Genomic DNA, 22,315 nt, shown 5'->3' with positions numbered 1-22,315 from the left:
TTTACACTTTGGGCTGCTTTCTTTTGGCATCTTCCTGTTCTTTACCTGCACTGGCCCATTACACCAATGTAAATATAGGAAGGGGTGAAGCCAGATTATAAAATATATGCCAACTACAAATAATTGTGAATGAAAGAGTGTACATCTAGCTCTCTGGCTGCCTTCATTTTTTTGGGTTTCAGATGTGTATATTTATAAATGATTTTTATATCTTTGACTATAGACATCCTAATCCACGACTAGCAGTATGTTTGCAAGTGCTTAATTTCAGCCAGAGATTGCCAGTGGGCCCCACCAACACCGATTTTTTTAGAACCGCAACTTAATTTTCCTCATCGGACTTTGACAAGGAGCAAGAGAGAAAAAAATGGGTAATAGAAAGAGAAAGACAGAACAATGACAAAGGAAGAAAAAAGATGTAAAAGAACTTAAAGCGGTGTGATACAGGGGCAGGGAGGGTCTGGTGGTAGATGAATGAGACATGAGTGAGAATCAAGACTATGCAGCCTCACCACCCCTGACATTCAATATCACCCGCTGTGGGCATTTGAGCAAAACAGGAAGGAAGGATCTGTTCCTTTCTGACTGGAAGAACCCAGTCAGTCAACTTGGCAAAGAAAACCTTGGATGACTGCGACCTCATCTGCAGGGTTCTGCAAGGATCCTCCCTGAACCTGGCCCTCTTCAATGCATATATTATCCCTCTACCCAGCATCATCCGCTCTCACATGATCAACATCCTCTCCTATGACGATTGCATGCAACTCATTCTCTCCCTCATGGACAAGACGCCCAGTGCCCAGATGAGGTTCAATTCTAGCATTACTGAAATTGTCCACTTGATAAAGACCAACTGTCTGAAGCTTAAACCAACAAGATGAACAGCATCATCTTCAGGAAGAGCACATCATAGTGGAAATCCACCTGGTGGTCAACAGAGCTAGGACCAATACCCACTCCCACCACCTACATCAAGTACCTGGGGATCGACATGACCACCCAAGTCAACACAGCTGCAAGCTCATGCCTTCATGAGCTGAAGAAGCTGATGGAGACTTCCAAATGGCTCCTCCAAGCAACTTAAAACCATCATGCACTCCATGGTCACAAGCAAGCTTAACTATGGTAACGCCCTCTATGTCGGGATCAACAAATATTCAGTAGGCTGCAGACCATTCAGAACTTGGCAGCCATAATCACTTTTTCAAACCTCCACAACACACTCACATCACAACACACCTGAATGAACTCCACTGACTTCCCATACACAAAGAAACAAAATGCAAACTCCTCACCTACATTCTCAAGGCACTAGATAACTGGCCCAACGTACCTCAACAATTGCATCTGCTTTCACAAATCTTCCAGGTACCTCCGCTCATCTGGACTCCTACTTGCACACATCCCATCCATAAGGAATACCAGATCCGGTATTTAAGTGTTCCCCTATATTGCTCTTAAAGCGTACAACAACCTCTACATAAAAGCATCCTCTTCATTTCTTGAATACCACAAGAAGCTAAAGAGCTGAATTTTCGAGTTGTTCCACAAGGTCCTATGTTTGGATAGTCTTACACCTGCTCAGCACCAGGAGACTCTCCCGGTGATAGTGTGCTCTGCAAATCTTCATAACACCAGCATGTATTCTTGTACAAATTAAGCACTGTTTGTTGGTGTGCCTCAAAATGTAAGAGTTCATCTGAGTAAGATAAAACATTGCATTTTCAAAATGGCTCTCTACAAAATTCTTACGAAGTAAAAAACTTATACTCCTTACTAAACCCAACATTCTGAGGCACATGACCTTACAGAATATGTCATGATTGCTCTATAAATACAAATAATACTGGAGCCAGCATTTTAGGGAACCCCTTTCTTAAAATGTCAACTGATGTCATTAGAAAAGTTTGTTGTGGGACCTATTTTCTTTCTATTGTTTTTTTATTTATTTTGGATATCAGTGCATTTACAGCAACGTATTTAAATGGTTTTAAAGAAATGTGAATTACCAGCAGTCTCCAAACAAGTCCAGCTTAGCCCAGAAGTACTTGTATTATGTATTATGTATGTTGAGTTCTAATAAGCATCTGTTACTTTTCAAAAGTTGGCAATGGGAAAAAGTTTGAAGACTAATTACACTAGTAATATCTATAATCTCGCATTTACAAGTCAAAATGTAATACTTGGGTCAAAATTAAACTATTTAAATACATCTTTTTGACAAAACATTGTTCAGGCAAAAAGCAAATTAATGTACTCAACTCTAATCTAGTTTTAAATGACATAATCTACCTAAAAACGTGCTGACATATATGAACAAGACAAAAAAGCAAAAGCATACACACAGTAGATTTGGAGTAGTGGAAAGCTGTTCCTGTGCTTGTTTCTGTTGAATTGAAGTTAGGTTTTCACTGCTGTTACTTGCTCAACACATTCTCTGTTCATTTGTAAAGCTCTTATTTTATTACTTTCATTTTTAGATATTCAGAATTACCTGCGAACTCAAACAGGCAACAATACAACTGTCAACATTATTATATCAACTGTGGATTATCTGCTGAGAGTTCAGGTATACTCCCATTATCGAAAGCTTGATTGAAATTATTGAACAGTTTAGGGAATACAGCTCTAGTATATTGATACATCTAGTGGAGTAAGTACCACCACAGCCTGCACTCAGTCAAAGACCTTAATTTATGTGCGTGTGAGGAGCAATTTAACAGCACTTTCATGAAGAAGAATTGACTTATACCTACTGGCGTAAGTAGAGAGACACTCACAAAAAAAATTAGCTTGTCGATCAACAAGCATCCTGAGTGTATTTTGCCTTGAGAGTTTTTCAAAGGAGGTACTTTTGACCATAACCAGACATTAAATATTGTAGTGTTTAAAACTCAAATATTGTTCTATTTGATAGATGAGGATAACATACTCAATTACAAAAGTGACCTCTTATAAAACCAGAATTCAACATATCAAGTCAGGGTGGGTGTATTCTATTGATCGCTCCTCAGTTCACTGATGGGTGTCTGGTATTTACCAGACTGTGGACTTGCAGCATAATTATGAGAGCTTAGTCATAAACATCTACTGTCACCTTGTCTAGGCTCGCAGCGACATTTGTAAGGTAGTAAGTACTCCTGCTAGGGCATGGGGCAGAACGAAGTGAGGGCTTGCATGTACTGGAGCCTTCTGTGATGGCTACATTCCTGTATGATTAAGAGCGATCACAGATAAGACACACAGTCAACCACAAAACAACTTTGGAAGGACTCCACTTGCTGCAATAGGTAAGGGAATGTGATTGATTAAATGTGCTGATTAGTTTTTAATTGCAATGAATTTTAATGAGACATATTCTTTGTAATTTTTAGATTTCAGTCACTAGTTGACTTCCTGATATGGTTGTTGTGTCTGTAAGTGTGATATCTAAAAATCCCTTCACTTCTGAACTAACCCACGGTTTTTTAATAGCTTGTTAGACATATTCTCTAAGCATGCAGTTCTCTACCTAAGATAGACTTCTGCCTGTCTGCCTCCTTCGACTGGAATTGGCCCAAACCAGAGGCATATTGTACTTCTTAGCCCACCTTAACATTACTCGGAAGCCCTTCACAGGCAAACTTCAGATTAATCATAACACCCTCATTTTCTTTTAGCAGTGCCTTTTGTGATATCCATTTCAATCTTTATTTACTCTTGCCATTCTCCAAACATCTCAAACTATTTCATTTACAGTTATAGCTTCGATGCTGAAATTAATAAACAATTAAAACTCCAGAACATTGACTCTACTAATTTTACCCAGCACCTAGGGTGACCACGGCCTGTATCAGTTGTAATAGATGTCTGTTTACCCTTACCTTTATCCCTTATTTCTTATCAAGGCTATTACATGTGGAGATATTTTCTTAATGTGCTTGCATTTGTCCTGGCATCATTGTAACAAAACACTTCAGCCTTTTTGGCAGGGAATGAAAGGTTCTTTTGTCAACTGGTTATTTTTGGATGTAGAACAAAATCTAGATACAATAAAATAAATGCAATGTTATAAGATGTAATATTTTGTTTTTCAAAATATTGTGTGTTTGGTTTACTCTACTTATTTCCTGATGGGTGGCATTTTAAAGAATGCCAAGCCTAAATATGTACAAGTTCAAAAGATTAGATTATCATATGGTTACATCTTTCAGTACTGCTCAAAATATTGCCAGTTTTCCTTCACAGGACAGCTCAAAGACTTCTTGGCATTCTTATAATTGCTGATGTTACAATTAAAAGGTCAATTCAGATGTTGTTACGAATCGGTTCCGGAATGCTTTCCAAGCGACTTGGATCGGGGGAGTCGGACCAAGCAATTTGGATGTATCCGGATGCTTCCGGATACGATTCAGCCGGACTCCCATTGACTTCAATGGGAACCTTTCTTCCGAACAAGAACACAGGCTCCCATTGAAGAAAGAGGTTGCTGGGGAAAACCTTGCACCCTGTGGCAGGCACCCCATGGTGCCTGCCCTACTGTGCATGGTTTAAAATGGGGATCCCTTGGATACCCCCACGTGCCCCATTCGGAAGGCCCTGGGTGACTGGAGGGCCTGCTATGGGCCCCAAAGACAAATTCCAGCCTCGCTATTTGTTCTGGAGAAACCAATTCAGAATGGCTGTCCGAATTGGTCATAGTACTCGCTCGGAAACCTAGTCCATAGAGCTGTACGATTTGGTTCCGGAAGACGCAACCAATCAGAATGCCTTTTGGAACTGATTTGGGCAGCCCTAACGGTTTCCAGGCATCCTAATTGGTCACTGGGAAGTGTGTAGGATTCGGTCGGAAAAAAGGGTTTTAGATCAGATTCGGAAAACCCAAATCCAATTCAGAGCCCTTCCGAACGACATCGGAATCAAACCATAAAATGGAATTTAATTTGCTGATGTATGATCTGGCTAATTCCATTAATAAACTAGCTGAGAACATAGAAAGAATTCCTGGTAGAGTGTTGCACCGACTTTACTTCATCTGAGATGAAACATAAAATAGAGATCACCAGCCTTACAACCCCAACTGGTGAAACATGGTTTGGATACATTTCCAAAAGGAGGAAAATGTGTTTCCTTAAAATATTTAGGGAAATTTAATAAAAACAAAAAATTGAAACCTAAGTGCACCAAACAAAAATAAATGACTTCCCTTGTATTAGGGGTCTATTTAAAAGCTGCGCTTTGACCAATCTTTAGTAGTGCTACAATACCACTGCTTACATCCTACAAAGAGCTATGCACTGATCTACATGCGGAGGTCTGCACCTCTGTCTTCCTACCATTTCTATGTATGAGTCTCCACCGTGATTGCAGATATCTCTGAACAAGTATAACTACATTTTAGTATTAAATGTTGGAGGGACGGGGCAGTGTCTGGAAAATTAGGAATTCTTACTGCTAAATGGGATTGATTTAGGAAGTGCTAAGGTGTTTAGGGAGGGTTAAACACCCACACACAAAAGAGCAAACCAATTGCTACTCACAAACATCACTTCAAAAGTGTCTACACCCAAAAATTCCTCAATACAATTGTAAATGACGTACAGCTCAGCTTTGGATTAAGTCCACCACCACACATGGTCACTCACAGGTACTGCAACACCCTCTCAGAGACAAGAAATGAAGCAGGAACTTAAAATACAACCCCTTAAAAAACAATGTTAATGTAATGTGATTTATTTCAGCATTTAAAAAGATATATACATTTTGTTTGAGGATAACACATTCTATGTAATTGAAAATAAATCATATATGTTTTTATTAAATGTTTTTCCGATTTTAATTTAAATGTATCATTTTTTTTCTAAGAAAATGAATTAAAATGAATTCTACCCATACTTTTAATAATGTTGAATACATATTAAATTAATGTAAACATTTTACAGTAGGTGAGATTGTTTTGAATGCATCTTTAAATAATTGCACTTGAATTAAACATAAGTAAAATAATTATTATAATACACTTTTAGGATTATTGAACTGCAGCATTTTTATTAGTTTATTCTAGGTTTTAAATATGTATAACATTATGGGGCTTATGACGATGTCAGTGGGTCAGACACCGACAGCTCGTCAGTATCACACTCACTGACATGCGCCCCTGCGGTTCGCCCACTGCCTTATGATATGGCGGACAGAGGCATCGTGTGGAGGGAACAATTGCATCGTTTCCGATGGGCTCAAGGAGCCCGTAGGTCTCTCGGAGGGTCAGTAATCCCTAAAATACGGATGGTGCCTGCTAAGGCACCCCCGTAGAGATTACAATTTCCCTTGCCGCCTGCCCTTTTCATGGTGGGTCACTCGCCTTGAAATGGCAAGTGGAAAGTGAGTGTTGGGGACCCTACCAAGGCCCCTTCTCTCCTGGCCCACCACTAAGGGGCCACCACTTGAAGTACTAAAATTATATACCATAGAGCTATACTTACCAATAGGCCATATACCTTATTTACCAATAATAAGTCAGTCGGCAATGGAGAAGGTTCAATCGTTTATTTTGCAAAAGCGCCCTACATAGGGGAGCCTCTCTCTCGTCCTCACCCTCAAAGGTGCGCAGAGGAGACTGCTGGATCGTATTCAAAACAGTGCATATATACTTTCAGCATACCTCATGGAAACCCAGTATATGGAAAAGTACCACTTCTTGTAAAGCCAACAGGAAAACCCATATAAGGCACAATTGATTGATTCGAAACTCAGCTCAAACTATTCCCGGGGTAGGTCAGTGAAGGTGCCTCTCTTTCATTCAGGGGCATGGGAGTACAAGCACGGCGCCTGCAAGAATGTGCTCATTCCACAAGGAAGACAGATGCGACCTTGGGTTTCTTAAGTTAGAACCAATGGTCCGTTCATAGCCCAGACCAACCTCTTAGACTTTTACACAGTAGCAACTCACGTGTTTTACTAACTAGCAAGAGAGAGACAGAGAAACGAAACCAAGATGGCGCTTGTTCGGTCAAGGCCCGATTCTTAATGTATACATGGTTCAAGTGTATTTACAAGGGGTCTCCCTAAGATAGCATGTTAATATATTGGATACATTAGGTCAACATCATATAATATCGGACTTATATTCCTTCAGATCGCCCTTTTGGCGTGATGTAGCCAATATATATTATAGCAGATTTTCTAATCTAAGAACACGCCTTCATCTATTTTCATTAGATCGGTAACTTCTTTCTGCACCAGCTGCTTCTCAATTTTTGCCTGGCGCGAAACTGTCAATGAGGAAGTAAGCTTGGCAGCGCAATAGGAGCAACATGCTGGCCCACAATGCAGGCATAGGCAACAAGTAAATACAACCCCAATTACTCCAGCGAGGATCATGAAGATCTTCCAACCCCAAGTGGACAAGAGGTTCCGGAACCACCCTGATAAGGACCATGTGCCAGTATCAACATGAACTTCTGCTGCCAGGCGATGTAATTTCTGAATGGCCAAATGTATAGTTGGAGCAGAATCAGGTATATACACACAACAGGAGCTCCGATCACGCGCATGCTCCTCCTCGGTCAGCTAGGATGACGTCAAGCACCATCCGGTTTTGCAGTGAAATGAGCCTCGTAGCTTGAAGCTCTACTGTCAGGTTAGTCAAAATTCCAGCAGTGGTTTGAACTACATTTTCCACTACTTTGGACAAGCGTCTAACATCCCTACTAGTAAAAATAGGACCCCAGATAGGAAAGAGACCTTTTGCTATATTTATAAACTGCTGCAGCTGGTGATTCTTATGATAATTAGAAGGGGCTATATATACTGGAGGATAAAGGAAAGATAGATAACACTGTCCCGCCCATCCTCGGGGAAGCCAAGTGTAAGCGTTCTCACCGCATACAAAATACACGTTAGGCGGAGTTATCAAGGGCGGGGTGCTATTGGTATGCAAAGTGTAGGTGTAGTTACATCTGCTATTTCCTACCTTAACATGACCTTTCCCTCTAATACAAAATGAAGCAGTACTATTTAAAATAGGAACTGGCATTGCCTTATCATCTGTAACATTACGGTTTAGGAAATACTGAAAATATTGCGTGGAATTAAAATGTTCAAAATTTAACATTTCTTCCTTCAACCAGGTAGCATTCTCATAAGTGTTATACATATTCATACAGGCATCCGGCTCTAAAGATCCCTCTCCTTGGTTTCCCAAAGCGTCGAATCCCTGATGTTGTTCTATATATCTTAAAATAGCGTCATAGTCCTTTTCAGTATATCTTTTAGGTTCTGCCACATAATGTAAATACATTAGAGACAACAATTGAAACCAGGCCTCACAGCTTGCTAAATGTGATAATGGTAAAGAAATGAATAAATCATGGCGATGCATTACAGAGGGCAAAAGGCCGCATACCCAACAGTTTGTCTTGTTTGTGGTACTATGAGCTTGATGCAGTATTTCAATAAACACATTTTTAGCATAAGTTTCTCGATGCCTTTCCTTATGGGGAGGCAAAGTAAAAAAGAAATGTTCAGGCGGAACTGCTGTAGTACCTAACACCTTATGCATAGGATATTGAAATTCTAAATACACAAACACACTCATTAATATTATCATGATTACTGCAATAATTATTACAAAGGCTATCTTCACTTTGATAGCCCAACCGGAAAACATGGAGATATTCTGAAGAAATGGTCGAACCGGGCAAAGGGATACATCCTAGCTAAAAGTCCAAACTAAACTCGGGGAAAAGGTGCAAGCCACCTGTACGAGGATTTCTTCTTCCTGTGTCCGTCTACAGACTCACAGGCAGACTCCTATCGTTCATCAAAAAGAACAATTTAAAACTTTGACTTCACCATTGCAACTTAGGCCCTTAACATAGTCTTTCTTTCTGAACAGAGCAAATGTAACAGTTCCAGGCTCTTAACGGGTTTAGTCCAGTGTCTTGCTCAGTACCCCAGTAAAGAGCTAACTTCAACCCTACAACTCAAGTCGTTCCCTATCTCCTAAAATCCGAAACTGGGGTACCGCGTTGTTTTCGGGGCTGTAAGTTGTAACGAAGATGGCCAGGTTGTTCCTGGTCTTGAAACAACACAGCAGCAGGGACATTCGGTGCAACAAAGCCCTCAGAAGCCTCCAAGGAATCAGCCTGATCCAAAGATTCAGAAACTGCAGCTTATTTATTTCCTTGTAGTGCCAACAATCCTTCCTCTTTCCCAACTTCAAGGGCATCTGAGAAAGGCACAAAACTCAACCTCCGCTCTCCTTCTTGCGTTTGAACTCCGTCTCCGTTCTGCTGATCAAACGGGAGCGGAAGCGGCAATTTTTTTACGTGGGAAACGGGAATCCAGTGTTTTTCCCGTCTACTATCACTGCTGTCCGTGTTGCCAAGAGAATCTGATAGGGACGGCTCCACCTTGGTTCCAAACTCGATTTCCGCTGGTAATTTCGTACTAGGACCCACTGTCCTGGCTCCAAACGGTGTCTAGGACCCTCCTGCAGCAGCTGCAGTACAGCTGACACCTGTTGATGAATGGAATGTAAATCTTTAGTTAGAGCATACAGATAATCTGTCATCATAGGGTAATCAATGTCACGGAAGGACCTAGGTCTCGGGACACCCACACATTAGCTGGTCGACCTCATAAGGTCACAGCCCTGCTCGTGAATGGGGGGTTACTCTTAATGACATTAACGCAAGGGGCAAAGCGTCAGGCCAGTTCAAACCTGTACTTTATTGGATTTTTGCCATTTTTAACTTCAGTGTACCATTATATTTCTCAACCAGCCCTGCAGACTGTGGATGTCGTGCTGCATGAAATTTCTGTTTTATCTGTAAACCTTGACAAATATATTTGACAAGGTCTGCATTAAAGTGTACCCCATTGTCCATCCAAATGACCTGAGGCAACCCGAACCGGGGCAGAAACTCTTTGATTAGGGCTTCTGCAGTGGCCATAGCGGTGTTATCTTTGGTAGGGTATGCTTTAACCCATTTGGTAAAAGCACATACCACCACCAGCACGTATTTGAGGTTATTCACCCTTTCGAGTTGAATATAGTCCATTTGTATTACTTCAAACGGCAAAGTAGGAGGCGCAAAATTTCCACTAAGGACTGTCTCCCTCCCTCCAGGATTATACTGTAAACAGACCATGCAGTATTTGACCACATGGGCAGCAGTTTTTGAAATATTTGGGTTATTCCACACAGGATCTAATAATGCACAAATGCCTTTTGCACCAATGTGAGAGGGACCATGGACCATCACAACTACTGCATATACCAGTGCATTAGGCAGTAGCCATCGCTGTTTTTTGGTCAAATCGATCCAACAATTATTCTTATCCAACTTCCCTATTTCCTGTTCCCATTGTTTTATTTCATCAGGAGTAGCTTCTTTCTGTAATTCTTTAACACTTTCAATCGGATTATCAAACACTGTTGTCTCCGCCACCCATCTTGCTGATACACTAGGGAACATACTAGACATTTTAGTTTGTGCTGTGTCTTTTGCTACCTGATCGGCAAAGGCATTTCCCTCGCCTGTGGTATCAATAACTTTCATGGGGCCGCTACACTGGATAATGGCCACCTTCTCTGGTAAGGTTAAGGCATTCAACTATCTTTCAACCAAAGGGCCATGTTGTATCCTCTGACCATGGGAGGTAAGAAATCCACATTCTTTCCACAGCCGCCCAAAACTATGGGCTACGCCAAAGGCGTACTGTACTGGCTGTCTGTGAAAATATTTACTCTCAAACCTTCACTCAGTTCACATGCTCTTAACAACGCTATTAGTTCAGCTACTTGCGCTGAGTGATAGGAAACCCGAGCAGTCTCCACTATAGTTCTGAGGGTCGTTATAGCGTATGCAGCTGTTGTCGTGCCATCTGGTAATTTAAAACAGGAGCCATCCACATACAACTCCCCTTGGGGTTCAGATGAAGGGATGTCGGTGAGGTCTACTCATCCCTTCATTTCTTCTTCAGTTCGAAATATACAATCATGAACATCGTCCTCTTGATCACTCGAAGGGAGGGGTAGTAACTTGGCTGGATTCAGAGTGGCACATCTTTTAATAGTAATGTGGGGTGCAAATAAGGTTAATTCATAGCCGGTCAATCACGCACTCGTAAGGTGCTGGGTTTTTGTTCGATTCAATAAAATATCCACAGCATGCGGTACCATGACTGTGAGGTCAGTAGTCTACACAATCCCCTCGGACTGTCGAATGGCCACCGCCACAGCAGCAGTAGCCCTTAGACAGCTAGGAAGAGCTCTGGCAACATTATCCAATACTGCCGAGAAATATGCACAAGGTCGTTGCTTTTCACCAAAACCCTGTGTCAGCACTGAAAGTGAACAACCGTCCACCTCACGTATGTAAAGTACAAAAGGCTTTCGGTAATCCGGAGTACCCAAGACAGGTGCAGAGCAAAGAGCAGATTTCAAAGAATCAAAAGCATCCTGACATTCATCCGTCCAGGGCAAGGGTTCATGCACATCTTTGGTAGTCAAATTCAACAAGGGTTTAGCGAAAAGAGAAAAATTAGGAATCCATTGGCGACAGTAAGAGGTTATGCCAAGAAAATCACGAACATCATGTTGAGTATGGGGCACAGATATGTTAGAAATAACAACTATTCATTCAGGAGTTAGTCTTCTCCTCGCTTTCGACAATAAATGACCTAAATAGGTCACTTCCTGTCGACAATACTGAAATTTGGATAAGGATACTTTATTACCATTAGCCGCTAAATGAGTCAACAGTTTGACAGTGGCTTCTTTGCAACCTTCTGCCGTGTCTGACGCCACCAATATGTCATCCACATACTGGATGAGAACATTACCAGGGGGTAGGACTAATTCATCTAGTACTGCTTTTAATGCTTGGCTATAAATACTAGGACTTTCAGTATAGCCTTGAGGAGCACGACAAAATCTGAAGCTGCGGCCAGATAACGATAATCCGAAAATATGACGGCTGTCAGGGTGGATAGGAATGCTAAAGAAAGCATTCTTCAAATCTATCATCGAGAAAAACTGGGCAGTAGGGGGAATCATAGTAAGAATTGCAGTGATATCTGGAACCACAGGATATTGGGGAACCACAATTTATTAACCTCCCTTAAATCAATCACAAATCGATATGTATTTTTATAATCAGGGTCACCATTTAGTGGGGCCTTTTTCAAAATCGGTAAAATAGGGCTATTACAAACATTAGCAGCCATTTCTTCTACCACTCCTTTCCTAATCAAGTCACGAATGATCTGTAATAGGGCCTGTTCGCCTTCTGGCGAAATTCGATATAGTGGGATACGTGGCAAATGTGCATTTGGTTTGAAAGTAATTGATAAAGAAGGTATTTTTAATAATCCCACATCTGTGTCCCCTGTTGCCCAGAGAGTCTGGGGTATTTTTGAAAATTCAGGGGGAAGATGTTCATTTTTGGCAAAACATTGAGACGTGTTTTTTAGTAGGAGGCTGCATTGTTAAATAAACACCGTCAGGAGAACATTAAATACGAGCATGCAATTTCTTCAGTATATCCAATCCCAACAGATTCTCGCCACAACTGGAAGTAAGCAAAAATGGAGAGTCTACAGTAACTGGGCCAATAGTAAATGGAAGAAGCTTAGAAATGGGGCTTACTACTGGGATTCCTGAGAAACCCACTGATACGATGTTTTGCCCAGACAGATCAGCCCCTGGGACCAGCGAATGAGCAACAGAACTATTCATTGCTCCAGTATCCACCAAAAACTTCTAAGATGTCCCCATCAATTGCCCATTTACATAAGGCCCCTGTTGGTCTACTGGTACTGATATGTGGCCCCTGCTCTGTCTGTGGCTGTCTCATGCATAACCATTTCCATCAAATCCATCCTCCCGATAATCTTCATTATAATATTGCCTCCCTTGGGGGTAATCAAAATAATTCCTTCCGGACTCTCCACCGGACATGTCCCCGCGCCTAACACTAATCCAATCAGTACCACCTCGCCCTCTTCCTCTTCCTCTGTTAAAAGCGCCTCATCCATATAACAATGGACACTGAGCTTGCCAGTGTCCCTCCTGCCTACAATTGGAACACTGATTTAGCCCTATATCAGGAGCCGGACCCGCTCCCCCTCCTCTTCCACTTATTGCCCTTCTTGGGAACGAGCCTCTTCCTCCCCTTCCAGTATTTTGTCCTCTACTAACCTGTTGAAGCAGCACTCGGGTTTTTAACTCTTTAACCTTTTTATCAGACTTATCCTTGCTCTCATTCTCCCGATGTTCATAGTATTGGGCCATGCTAAGAATAACTGAAGGGGTCGAAGTGGTCCATGTGCTTTCAGCAGCCTGTAACCGTGTCATTATTTCAGGCAACAAATTAGTGACAAATCTGTTCACAAATAATCGTATGCCACCCTCTGTGGACAAGTCCTGTCCACTAAAATCAATAAATACCTTCTCATACCGGGTAAAGAAATCAGACACACTTTCATCCTTTTTCTGTTTACAAGCCGTTAATTTATCCCAATCCACTTTCTGTGGGGGAATAAGAGTTTGCATGTATGTTATAATACGTGCAGGTATAGCTAAGATCTCATCTTTAGGTTTATCACCCGGCTTCCGATCCTTATCCCAAACTTTAATCTGATCCCAAGTCCCTCCAAGTTCTGCAGCATGATCTGAATCATGTGCCTGTCTCCATATATCTACTGGGATCAAAAGGCCGAAAAATAGCTCAATATCAGCTAAAGTCATGACGGCCGAGTTTGCAGCTTCAGTTAATTCTTTATAGTAGGCTGTTGGATTATTACGTGGGTCAGGAAATTGGGCTTTTAGTGTAAGAACCTCACTTCGCTTCCAAGGGGTATAAACCCACTGCTCTTCGAAACGTGCCTCTACATGATTTATGGTCACTGTTCCACCTCCATCTCTCACTTTGGGAATCTCTGGATGGAAAAGGGGGTGCACTTCTCTCATAGGATATTGTGCCCCCCAATATGGACATTTCCTATCCATTCGTTCCCTGTACTGTATCAGGGTCTCGACATTCTGAAATACTTCTTCGACTTGCAATTCGAACTTAAAAGCTCGATCCTTGATATCACATAATATCTGAGGAGCCATGTGTTCTAGTGCCAATTGTTGCGTAACTGGTTCAAAATCTTTCATAGTACTCCAAATATCTTTTAAAGTATAAATCGGATTCCGCATCCATTGGGATGCCTGAATCACAATAGCCCGTCTTTCTTCAGACCCTAAGGACGATCGAGTAAAGACTAGTCGGCCTTCCAAACCCCCCACGGGGCGTCGTGGTGTAACATCTAAAGGGGCAGAAGTCATTCCCTTAGGGGACAGTGCCGGTCCTGCGGCTGGGGGTGTTAAAACTACTTGGGGCAAGGGAGAAGCAACAATCAGCCCAGGTAGCAAAGAAATTAATTCTGAGGTAGGTGGACGAAGGGTAGGAGGAAAACATTGCGGAGCTGGAGGGGGCACGGCTACCGGTGCGGTAGCGACTGAGGGCGCCGCTGTAGAAGATGGACCTCCAGCCATCCCCGTTCTAACTACAGGTACTGCAGGATATAAACCTTGAGGGTCATATGGAGGTGGCGTACGGGCTTATAATAATTCCTCTATATCACCTTCTGCCTCAGTCCGTGTCACAGTTCACACCCTTTCACTTTTATACATGCACTGCTCTTGAGTTGTCTATCCACACCCTGACATATGAGAACAACAAATGGTTTCCATTTCCATCATTAGCATTGACTTGAAACCTACCTTCCCGGTGTGAAGGCAGGGCGTCCAGGATCGGCAACTGATGGGTATTTTTCCCCACAGGAAAGATGCTTATGAGTTAAGTAGTTTAGGTCTACCTCCAGATCCCAGACACGTACTCGAGCCAATTAATTAATTGACCCACTGCTACTTTCTGTTGTGATAGTTTGTATTTAGGCGCTGTAGTAGTGTGAGGTCTTTAAACATCCCCTTGGGCCCTCCCTTCTCTTTTTGTGTTATGTTCCACTGCAGGATATAAACCTTGAGGGGCATATGGAGGTGGCGTACAGGCTTATAATAATTCCTCTATATCACCTTCTGCCTCAGTCCGTGTCATATAACTCTTATCTGTCTGTAATCGAAATTGTCTATCCATTTGTTCAATATTTTTCTCTACCTTTTCCTTTTCATACGCTACTGCTTTTTGGGTAAGAGTCTGTCCAGCTTTAATTTTTCCCAAATTTTCTTCACTTATTCGCTGCAGTTTCGCTTCCTTTAACCATAGGTTCAAGGAGTCGAACATATTTTGACGGCTCCTTTCATAAACAATTTGTTTTGCAAATAATTAATTTTTCTTTCATCAAAAGACCCCGTTAAAGGCCATTGCAGTTCTGAATTATCCTTAGTATACGTGTTCCATAGTGTATTAAACAAAATGGGAGAAATACCATGTTTTACATACATATCAAAACTGGGACTGCCTTCCGGAGGAGCAGGCTGTCTTTCTTCCAGCCGTCCACTCCGACGACGGCAACATCCAAAACACAATTTACTAAAACACAACATGTTTATAAATTCAATAACTCATACCGTTTCAACTAGACTTACTCTCATGGACGCGTCCGTTCATCACATACCCTTTCGCTCCTAAATCATACACTCCCACTTGCCATTCATACATAAAGTGCATAAATTTCGATCGATAGAGGCAATTTGGTCACGGTTCAAAAATACAAAATGACATGTCTTCCAAATCGAACAGAGCCCGTTCACTCCTGTTCGGGGAATCGATCACGCCGGATTCCAGACCACACAGATTCCCAAAAGAGACAGTCCAAAGACTGCCCTGAGATCATCAGACAGGCGAACTATGAACCCTCTTACAGTCCATCCCATAGTCCTGTGCTGGTTGGGCTGGGCGACTGGGCGCGTAGCTCCAGAACCCAAGCTTACCTAGTTGTTCCTAGGGCTTTTCTGAAGAGGATCCGGCCGAGTGAGCACCCCCCGTGCAACACTAAGGCGTCCAATGTTGTCTCAAATAATCACCAAACAAGTCTGTGGGGCATCCACCCGTGCAGTCACTCCACTGCCACGTCAGACCCCCAGATTCCCTGTTGTTCACTAACCACTAAATTCCAAATACAGCTAACTGTTTTCAAAAGCCACTCCTTCAGAGTGCTTGTTCCAAAGACGTCAAAAGACAAACAATACAATTCACTCACCTGGTGCACTCAGGTCTGATTGCGAGTTCTCCACTGCCGACTCCTTTATAGACCAACACGGTCAGCTGTTCCGGGTTAAGCCCGAAGAACTCCAGCGAAGGGTCATTTAGCAGCTGGGAAGGTCACTGTGCTCGAGAGTGGAATTTCTTTTTTCTACCACAAACTGGTTTCTCAATTAGGATCCTTTTTCAATCCACCCACTCGACCAGAACCCCTCCCTGTCCCTATGCTCCTGTCTACAGGAGCGGAACGGCCATATCGCGGAGTCCCGGCGGAGTCGACAACTGAAGTACTGAAATTAGATACCATAGAGCTATACTTACCAATAGCCCCTATACCTTATTTACCAATAATAAGTCAGTCGGCAATGGAGAAGGTTCAATCGTTTATTCTGCAAAAGCGCCCTATATAGGGGAGCCTCTCTCTCGTCCTCACCCTCAAAGGTGCGCAGAGGAGATTGCTGGATCGTTTTCAAAACAGTGCATGTATACTTTCCGCATACCTTATGGAAACCCCATACATGGAAAAGTACCACTTCTTGTGAAGCCAACAGGAAAACCCACATAAGGCAGAATTGATTGTTTCGAAACTCAGCTCAAACTATTCCGGGGGTAGGTCAGTGAAGGTGCCTCTCTTTCATTCAGGCGCACAGGAGTACGAGCACGGCGACTGCAAGAATGTGCTCATCCCACAAGAAAGACAGATGCGACCTTGGGTTTCTTAAGTTAGAACCAATGGTCCGTTCATAGTCCAGGCCAACCTCTTAGACTTTTACACGGTAGCAGGTCACGTGTTTTCCTAACTAGCAAGAGAGAGACAGAGAAACGAAACCAAGATGCCGTTGTTCGGTCAAGGCCCGATTCTTAATGTATACATGGTTTGAGTGTATTTACAAGGGGTGTCTCTAAGATAGCATGTTTATATATTGGATACATTAGGTCAACGTCATATAATATTGGACTTATATTCCTTCACACTGGTGCCTCCTAACCATCTCTGCACCATATTTCATGCAACGCATGGTCCCTGCCACACGGTGCAGGGATGTTTTTAAAGTGTTTATTTCTATTGGGGCATGTGCTACAGCCCGCAGCACAAGCCGCAATAGAAAATATACACATTGCAACCGCCATGAAGGAAGTTGCATTGTAATCAGGGCAGCTGGACCGTAGACTTCTAGTTGGTAGGACCTGCTTCCGCTACGGTGCTGGTTGGACGACAGTCCAACTGCATCGTAATGATGCCCTACATTTTAGTAATTTTTAGCACTGAAATATGTTTACACATTTTTTTTACTTTTCCCTATACTTTATCATAAAGACATCTCCACCCTGGTGGTGGACACAGCCTCAGACTTATGAAAAATTATTAGTAACTTTACACTCGGAAATAGTGAATAGTCAAAAGTAGTAAAGTTACTACAAATTTAAGAGTAAATTTATATGTGAGTTAATTCACATATATGAATTTACCTTTGTAATTAGGGCCCAGAGTTATCAAATCTTCCCATAAGTCTTTGAAATGTCTTGGGATGTTTGTGAGCCTGTATTTTCATTATGCAGATAGCAGCTTCCTGGCTCAGTGATGTGACATAGATTTCCATGTTTGCTTCAGTATTACATTCATATTTAGAAAAATATTGTACATTTGCACTGTAGTTATATATTAGTGAGGTTCACTGGTTAATTCAGCCAACATAAGCTTTTTCCCCAAATTCTTAACCGTTGTAAGGTGACATTTTAAGGAGCTTGAGCATGTTTGTTTTTAATCAAAATAGTTATCCTTTTGTTCTGTCTGGCAGAAATAATCGCAGTTTGTTGACAAACATTTTCCTTTGTTGTTCAATGAATATCCCAAGTTTAATAGCTATATTAAATTAATAAACAGTTATATTCAATTAGTAGCAAGTGTTAAACCAGACCCTCACCCTTCTGAGGTCAGTAAAATGGGCACAGATGGTGTTGTAATCATAATTGTATACAAAAGACTTTGGAGATGAACACTATGCAAATGACTCTTAACAACAACAAATGAGCAATAATAGAATCTGTTGTGTTAGTTAAGATTGAGTGAATTTGATACAATTCCATTACATAACAAGAATACATATGGATTTGTAAAGGGGCATTACAGTGCTACTATAGCATGATACAGCATGTTTCCAAAGCAATCACTCTGTAATGAACTTCAAGATTGACTAGTTGTGGAGATAGTTACTAAACCAATACTAAACCAATACTGATTTTGCGGAGCCTAATGCTAAATATTTACTGACAAATGATCCTGCATGGCTTGCTGCCATTTATGAAGCAACAACTATTTCTAGTAGTGTGGAATTATTTCTCTAGTAAATATATCTAAGTATTGCAAGGACAATGGTTAACTAGTAATTGATCAACCCCTGTAACGTTTTGTTAAAGGGTTTTAAGTAGGCAGATATTTGTTTTTTGACTTTATGGGTATCAGATTTACTAATTATGTTAGCTGAGCATATTCGTGGCCGAAGGAACTGAATGACCTGTCTATTTTAGGTCTCATTTACAGATACTTTCAGTTGTCTTTTGGCAAACAAAGCTATTGTGTGTAAAATAACCTTAAAGTGGGCTTAGTATTCAGGCCTTGCCCATGGCTCATTGTCCTTCTTGTCTATCTCAGTTCCCTGCTCGTGTTCCATTCCCACCTTCCTTGTGTTTGTCCCACCCAAGTATCATTTAAATATCACTCTGTTTTGATTGGGTGCCGCTCGCTAAGGCGTGTGAAGTCCGTGATCTTTGCTGAATGGAAGCTGCCTTGTAAATCGTGTGACCTGCCCACGGACTGTGCTGAGGGAGGAGACGCCGCGGAAAGGAGGTTAGCAAACGGGACTGCGAGGCCCACCAGGCAGTGCAAGCACCATCAGGCACACCTGCCGCCTCTTCCCGTAACCCCTCCCCTCTGGGCGCTACCTTCTTAACGCCTCGCGGCCCCCGCTCCGTGGGTGCCGCTCGCTAAGGCGTGTGAAGTCCGTGATCTTTGCTGAATGGAAGCTGCCTTGTAAATCGTGTGACCTGCCCACGGACTGTGCTGAGGGAGGAGACATCGCGGAAAGGAGGTTAGCAAACGGGACTGCGAGGCCCACCAGGCAGTGCAAGCACCATCAGGCACACCTGCCGCCTCTTCCCGTAACCCCTCCCCTCTGGGCGCTACCTTCTTAACGCCTCGCGGCCCCCGCTCCGCAGGTGCCGCTCGCTAAGGCGTGTGAAGTCCGTGATCTTTGCTGAATGGAAGCTGCCTTGTAAATCGTGTGACCTGCCCACGGACTGTGCTGAGGGAGGAGACGCCGCGGAAAGGAGGTTAGCAAACGGGACTGCGAGGCCCACCAGGCAGTGCAAGCACCATCAGGCACACCTGCCGCCTCTTCCCGTAACCACTCCCCTTTGGCAATCCTCCAGTATAATAGGAAGAGGAGCTGCGCGTGAGCGGGACGCGTGTGCGGGACTCAGCCCGTGACAAAGCCCGGACTAAGGGCGGACCCTCTAAGACCCTCCGAGAACCGAGGAGACTGGACTGGGCATTAATCTTGGCCCTACAGGTACTGTTTGCTCTGCCATTTCCCTGCATCATTTACGATTGCTTTGTTTTTGTACTTGGTTTCCACAAATGTCTTCGCTTGACTTGGACCAGCCTGTACCTGATAAACAGGGAGTGATGTTAAATGGTACTTTGGACAATTATTTCTCAATATCATCCCCTGATATCGCAAGGGAGTTGGCCCTGGCGGAGCGGCGGGCGGATCGTCGTCGCTCCATGGAAAGCATAAAAAATGGGTTAACTCCGTTGCCCCCTTGTGCCGCCACTGGCTCTAATGTCACTGACATTGACCTAACAGTAAATGAGTCTTCAATCTTGCTGGATAGCCAGCCCTTGGAAGCTAACGTAGTTGTCCTTACACAAAACTCTTTATCTACGCCAGATGTGAATGGGCCATCTCCACATGCTAATAACCAAAGTACATCAAAAGGGGAAGTCTTGCCTATAGCGAAAATACCTCATACTAAGGCAAAAAAACTGACTCCCCTTCAAAAAACTTATGGTCCACCACCAAGCAAAAAACAGCGGAAAAGGGGAGATCCCCTTCAACCAAAATTGAGCTGTCGTGATTTTGGCAAAAAAATGTGCAATGTTGCTAAAGATCCATGCACTCAGCATATAGGAAGTGAGGGGGGCATTACATCATTAACTCCCTCCATCTTGCCAATTACCCCGGCAGCCAATGAGGGCAACGAGGACTCTATGGACACGAGTGAGGTTGTTAATGCACCTACTGTGAGCAAGGATTCTGTGTCATTATCAGATATAGAGAGCTTGATTAAATCGTACTCTGCAAGTATATTGGAGAGGTTGATGGAGGTGGAATGTAGGTTGTGTAAAATTGAGCGCGCACTGGGGAATAAGGATGTTTTAACTAACACCGGTTCGAATAATGTAACCAATGCAACTCCAGTCAATGCATTAAATATACCAGCCCCAGCTCAACCACCTAAAACTACCCCTAGTCATATCGTTATTCCCCCGTCAATTGCATCTACCTCTAAATCTATGGGGAACACGTTGATGGCGACTGCACAAACTCACCCACCCCCCAAACCTCCCCACCAAAAAAACTCTGTTCAATTATCTTCTAATGTTTTAAATACAAACACTGGTAACACACCCAATCCACCTCTGGCTAAACCAACAAGTGAGGTGGGGGAAAATAGACATGCTTGGGGGAAAGCTAGACGGACTCCTCTGCCGGAGCTCCCACCTGAGGCAGTACCCTTTGTGGTAGTCTTAACAGGGGTGCCTGTGCTTGGACCAAATAAAAGGGAGGGTTTTGCCCAACTAAAAAATAAGATTATGCATTGGCTTAGCTTATATAGGCCAATCGCAAATCACGTTAATGGCGAAATTGTCCATGTACGTCGCCTACATTGGCTGGGGGGCAGACCCAAAGATATTGATGGTGACGTGGTGGTGGTGAACTTCAGGGACCCAAATGCTGTCCAATTCATTTTGAATTGGCAGACAGGTAGTGCAAAAAATATAATCATCCCCAAACCACTGACTTACTTTTACCCGAGGTCAGTGGTGTTTCCATCACAGCACCATCCGCCGCAGTACCAACCATTACAGCACATACCCGTAACTCAACCAAACAATCATCCCATGGTACAGAACGTCGGGAGCAATTATTATGCTTCATATCCCCCCCTCTTACAGAATGTAAATAATATGCATTACATCCCATGCCCTGTGAGAGCACCAGACCCGTTGGGATGGAATTATGTATCGGCCAAGACACACAATACCATGAAAGGCAGGATGGACAACCTTAAACCCTTTACACCGCTAGAAACCTTTAATAGGTATGATATCTTCAGCGGTTTAGATGATTGTGACTGATGCCATGAGGTGTGGGGGTGCGTGGGGCTAGATACATCGGGTTCTGGTGATATGAGTACTAACAGTTCGAATGCAATGGCCAATGCTGTACCATTTGTTGATGATGTGAATGATGTACTGGCCAATACTGTGTCCCCTTGTGTGGGTAAAATTGTCTATGATAATGCTATTGTATCCCATGATGTAAAAAATCTAGAGGAGCAGGTTTTGCAGACAACCTTCCCGCTTACCAATTCACATTTAGAGGGAATGCCCTTGGCGACTCAATCTGTGCATGAGGAGATGCTTAGGGTTGCTATTGAGAGACCAGTTATTACCGAAATCCCGACTAAAATGATCTGTTGGAATATAGCTGGCGTTGATAAACATCTAAGGGACCCAGAGTGGGCAAACTACATAGAATCCTTTGACCTCTGCCTTTTTCAGGAAACTTGGGCAGTGGAGACGCCTCATAGGGTGGGTTACAAGACCTATGGGAATGGTGCGATACCCTCTAGATGTGGTAGGCCGTCAGGGGGACTTTTGATATGGGTGAAAATTAATTTAAGGGTAGACATTGAGGAGATACCCACTAACTCTGCAGACATATTAGCTTTAAAGATCACAGCTTACAATGGGAAGAACTTATTTTTTATAAATGTTTATAACAGGCCTTTACCCTCCTCAAGAGAATCACCGACCATTGCTAATCTAG

The 22,315-nt window shown here is 42.8% G+C and overlaps 1 protein-coding gene across 1 annotated transcript in view; it reads left to right on the top strand.

Moving 5' to 3' along the window:
* RYR2 (ryanodine receptor 2) overlaps positions 1–22,315 on the top strand; it is a 3,481,211-nt gene that overhangs the window by 2,931,388 nt on the left and 527,508 nt on the right. The window contains exon 85 of the mRNA XM_086925791.1: positions 2,481–2,569. Coding sequence (XP_086781917.1) covers positions 2,481–2,569 — 89 coding nt within the window. The remainder of the gene's footprint in view (positions 1–2,480; positions 2,570–22,315) is intronic.

Source organism: Lissotriton vulgaris, chromosome 6, assembly GCF_964263255.1.
Source record: "Lissotriton vulgaris chromosome 6, aLisVul1.2, whole genome shotgun sequence".
Lineage (NCBI taxonomy): Eukaryota > Metazoa > Chordata > Amphibia > Caudata > Salamandridae > Lissotriton > Lissotriton vulgaris.
This window is presented reverse-complemented; position numbering and strand designations above follow the sequence as displayed.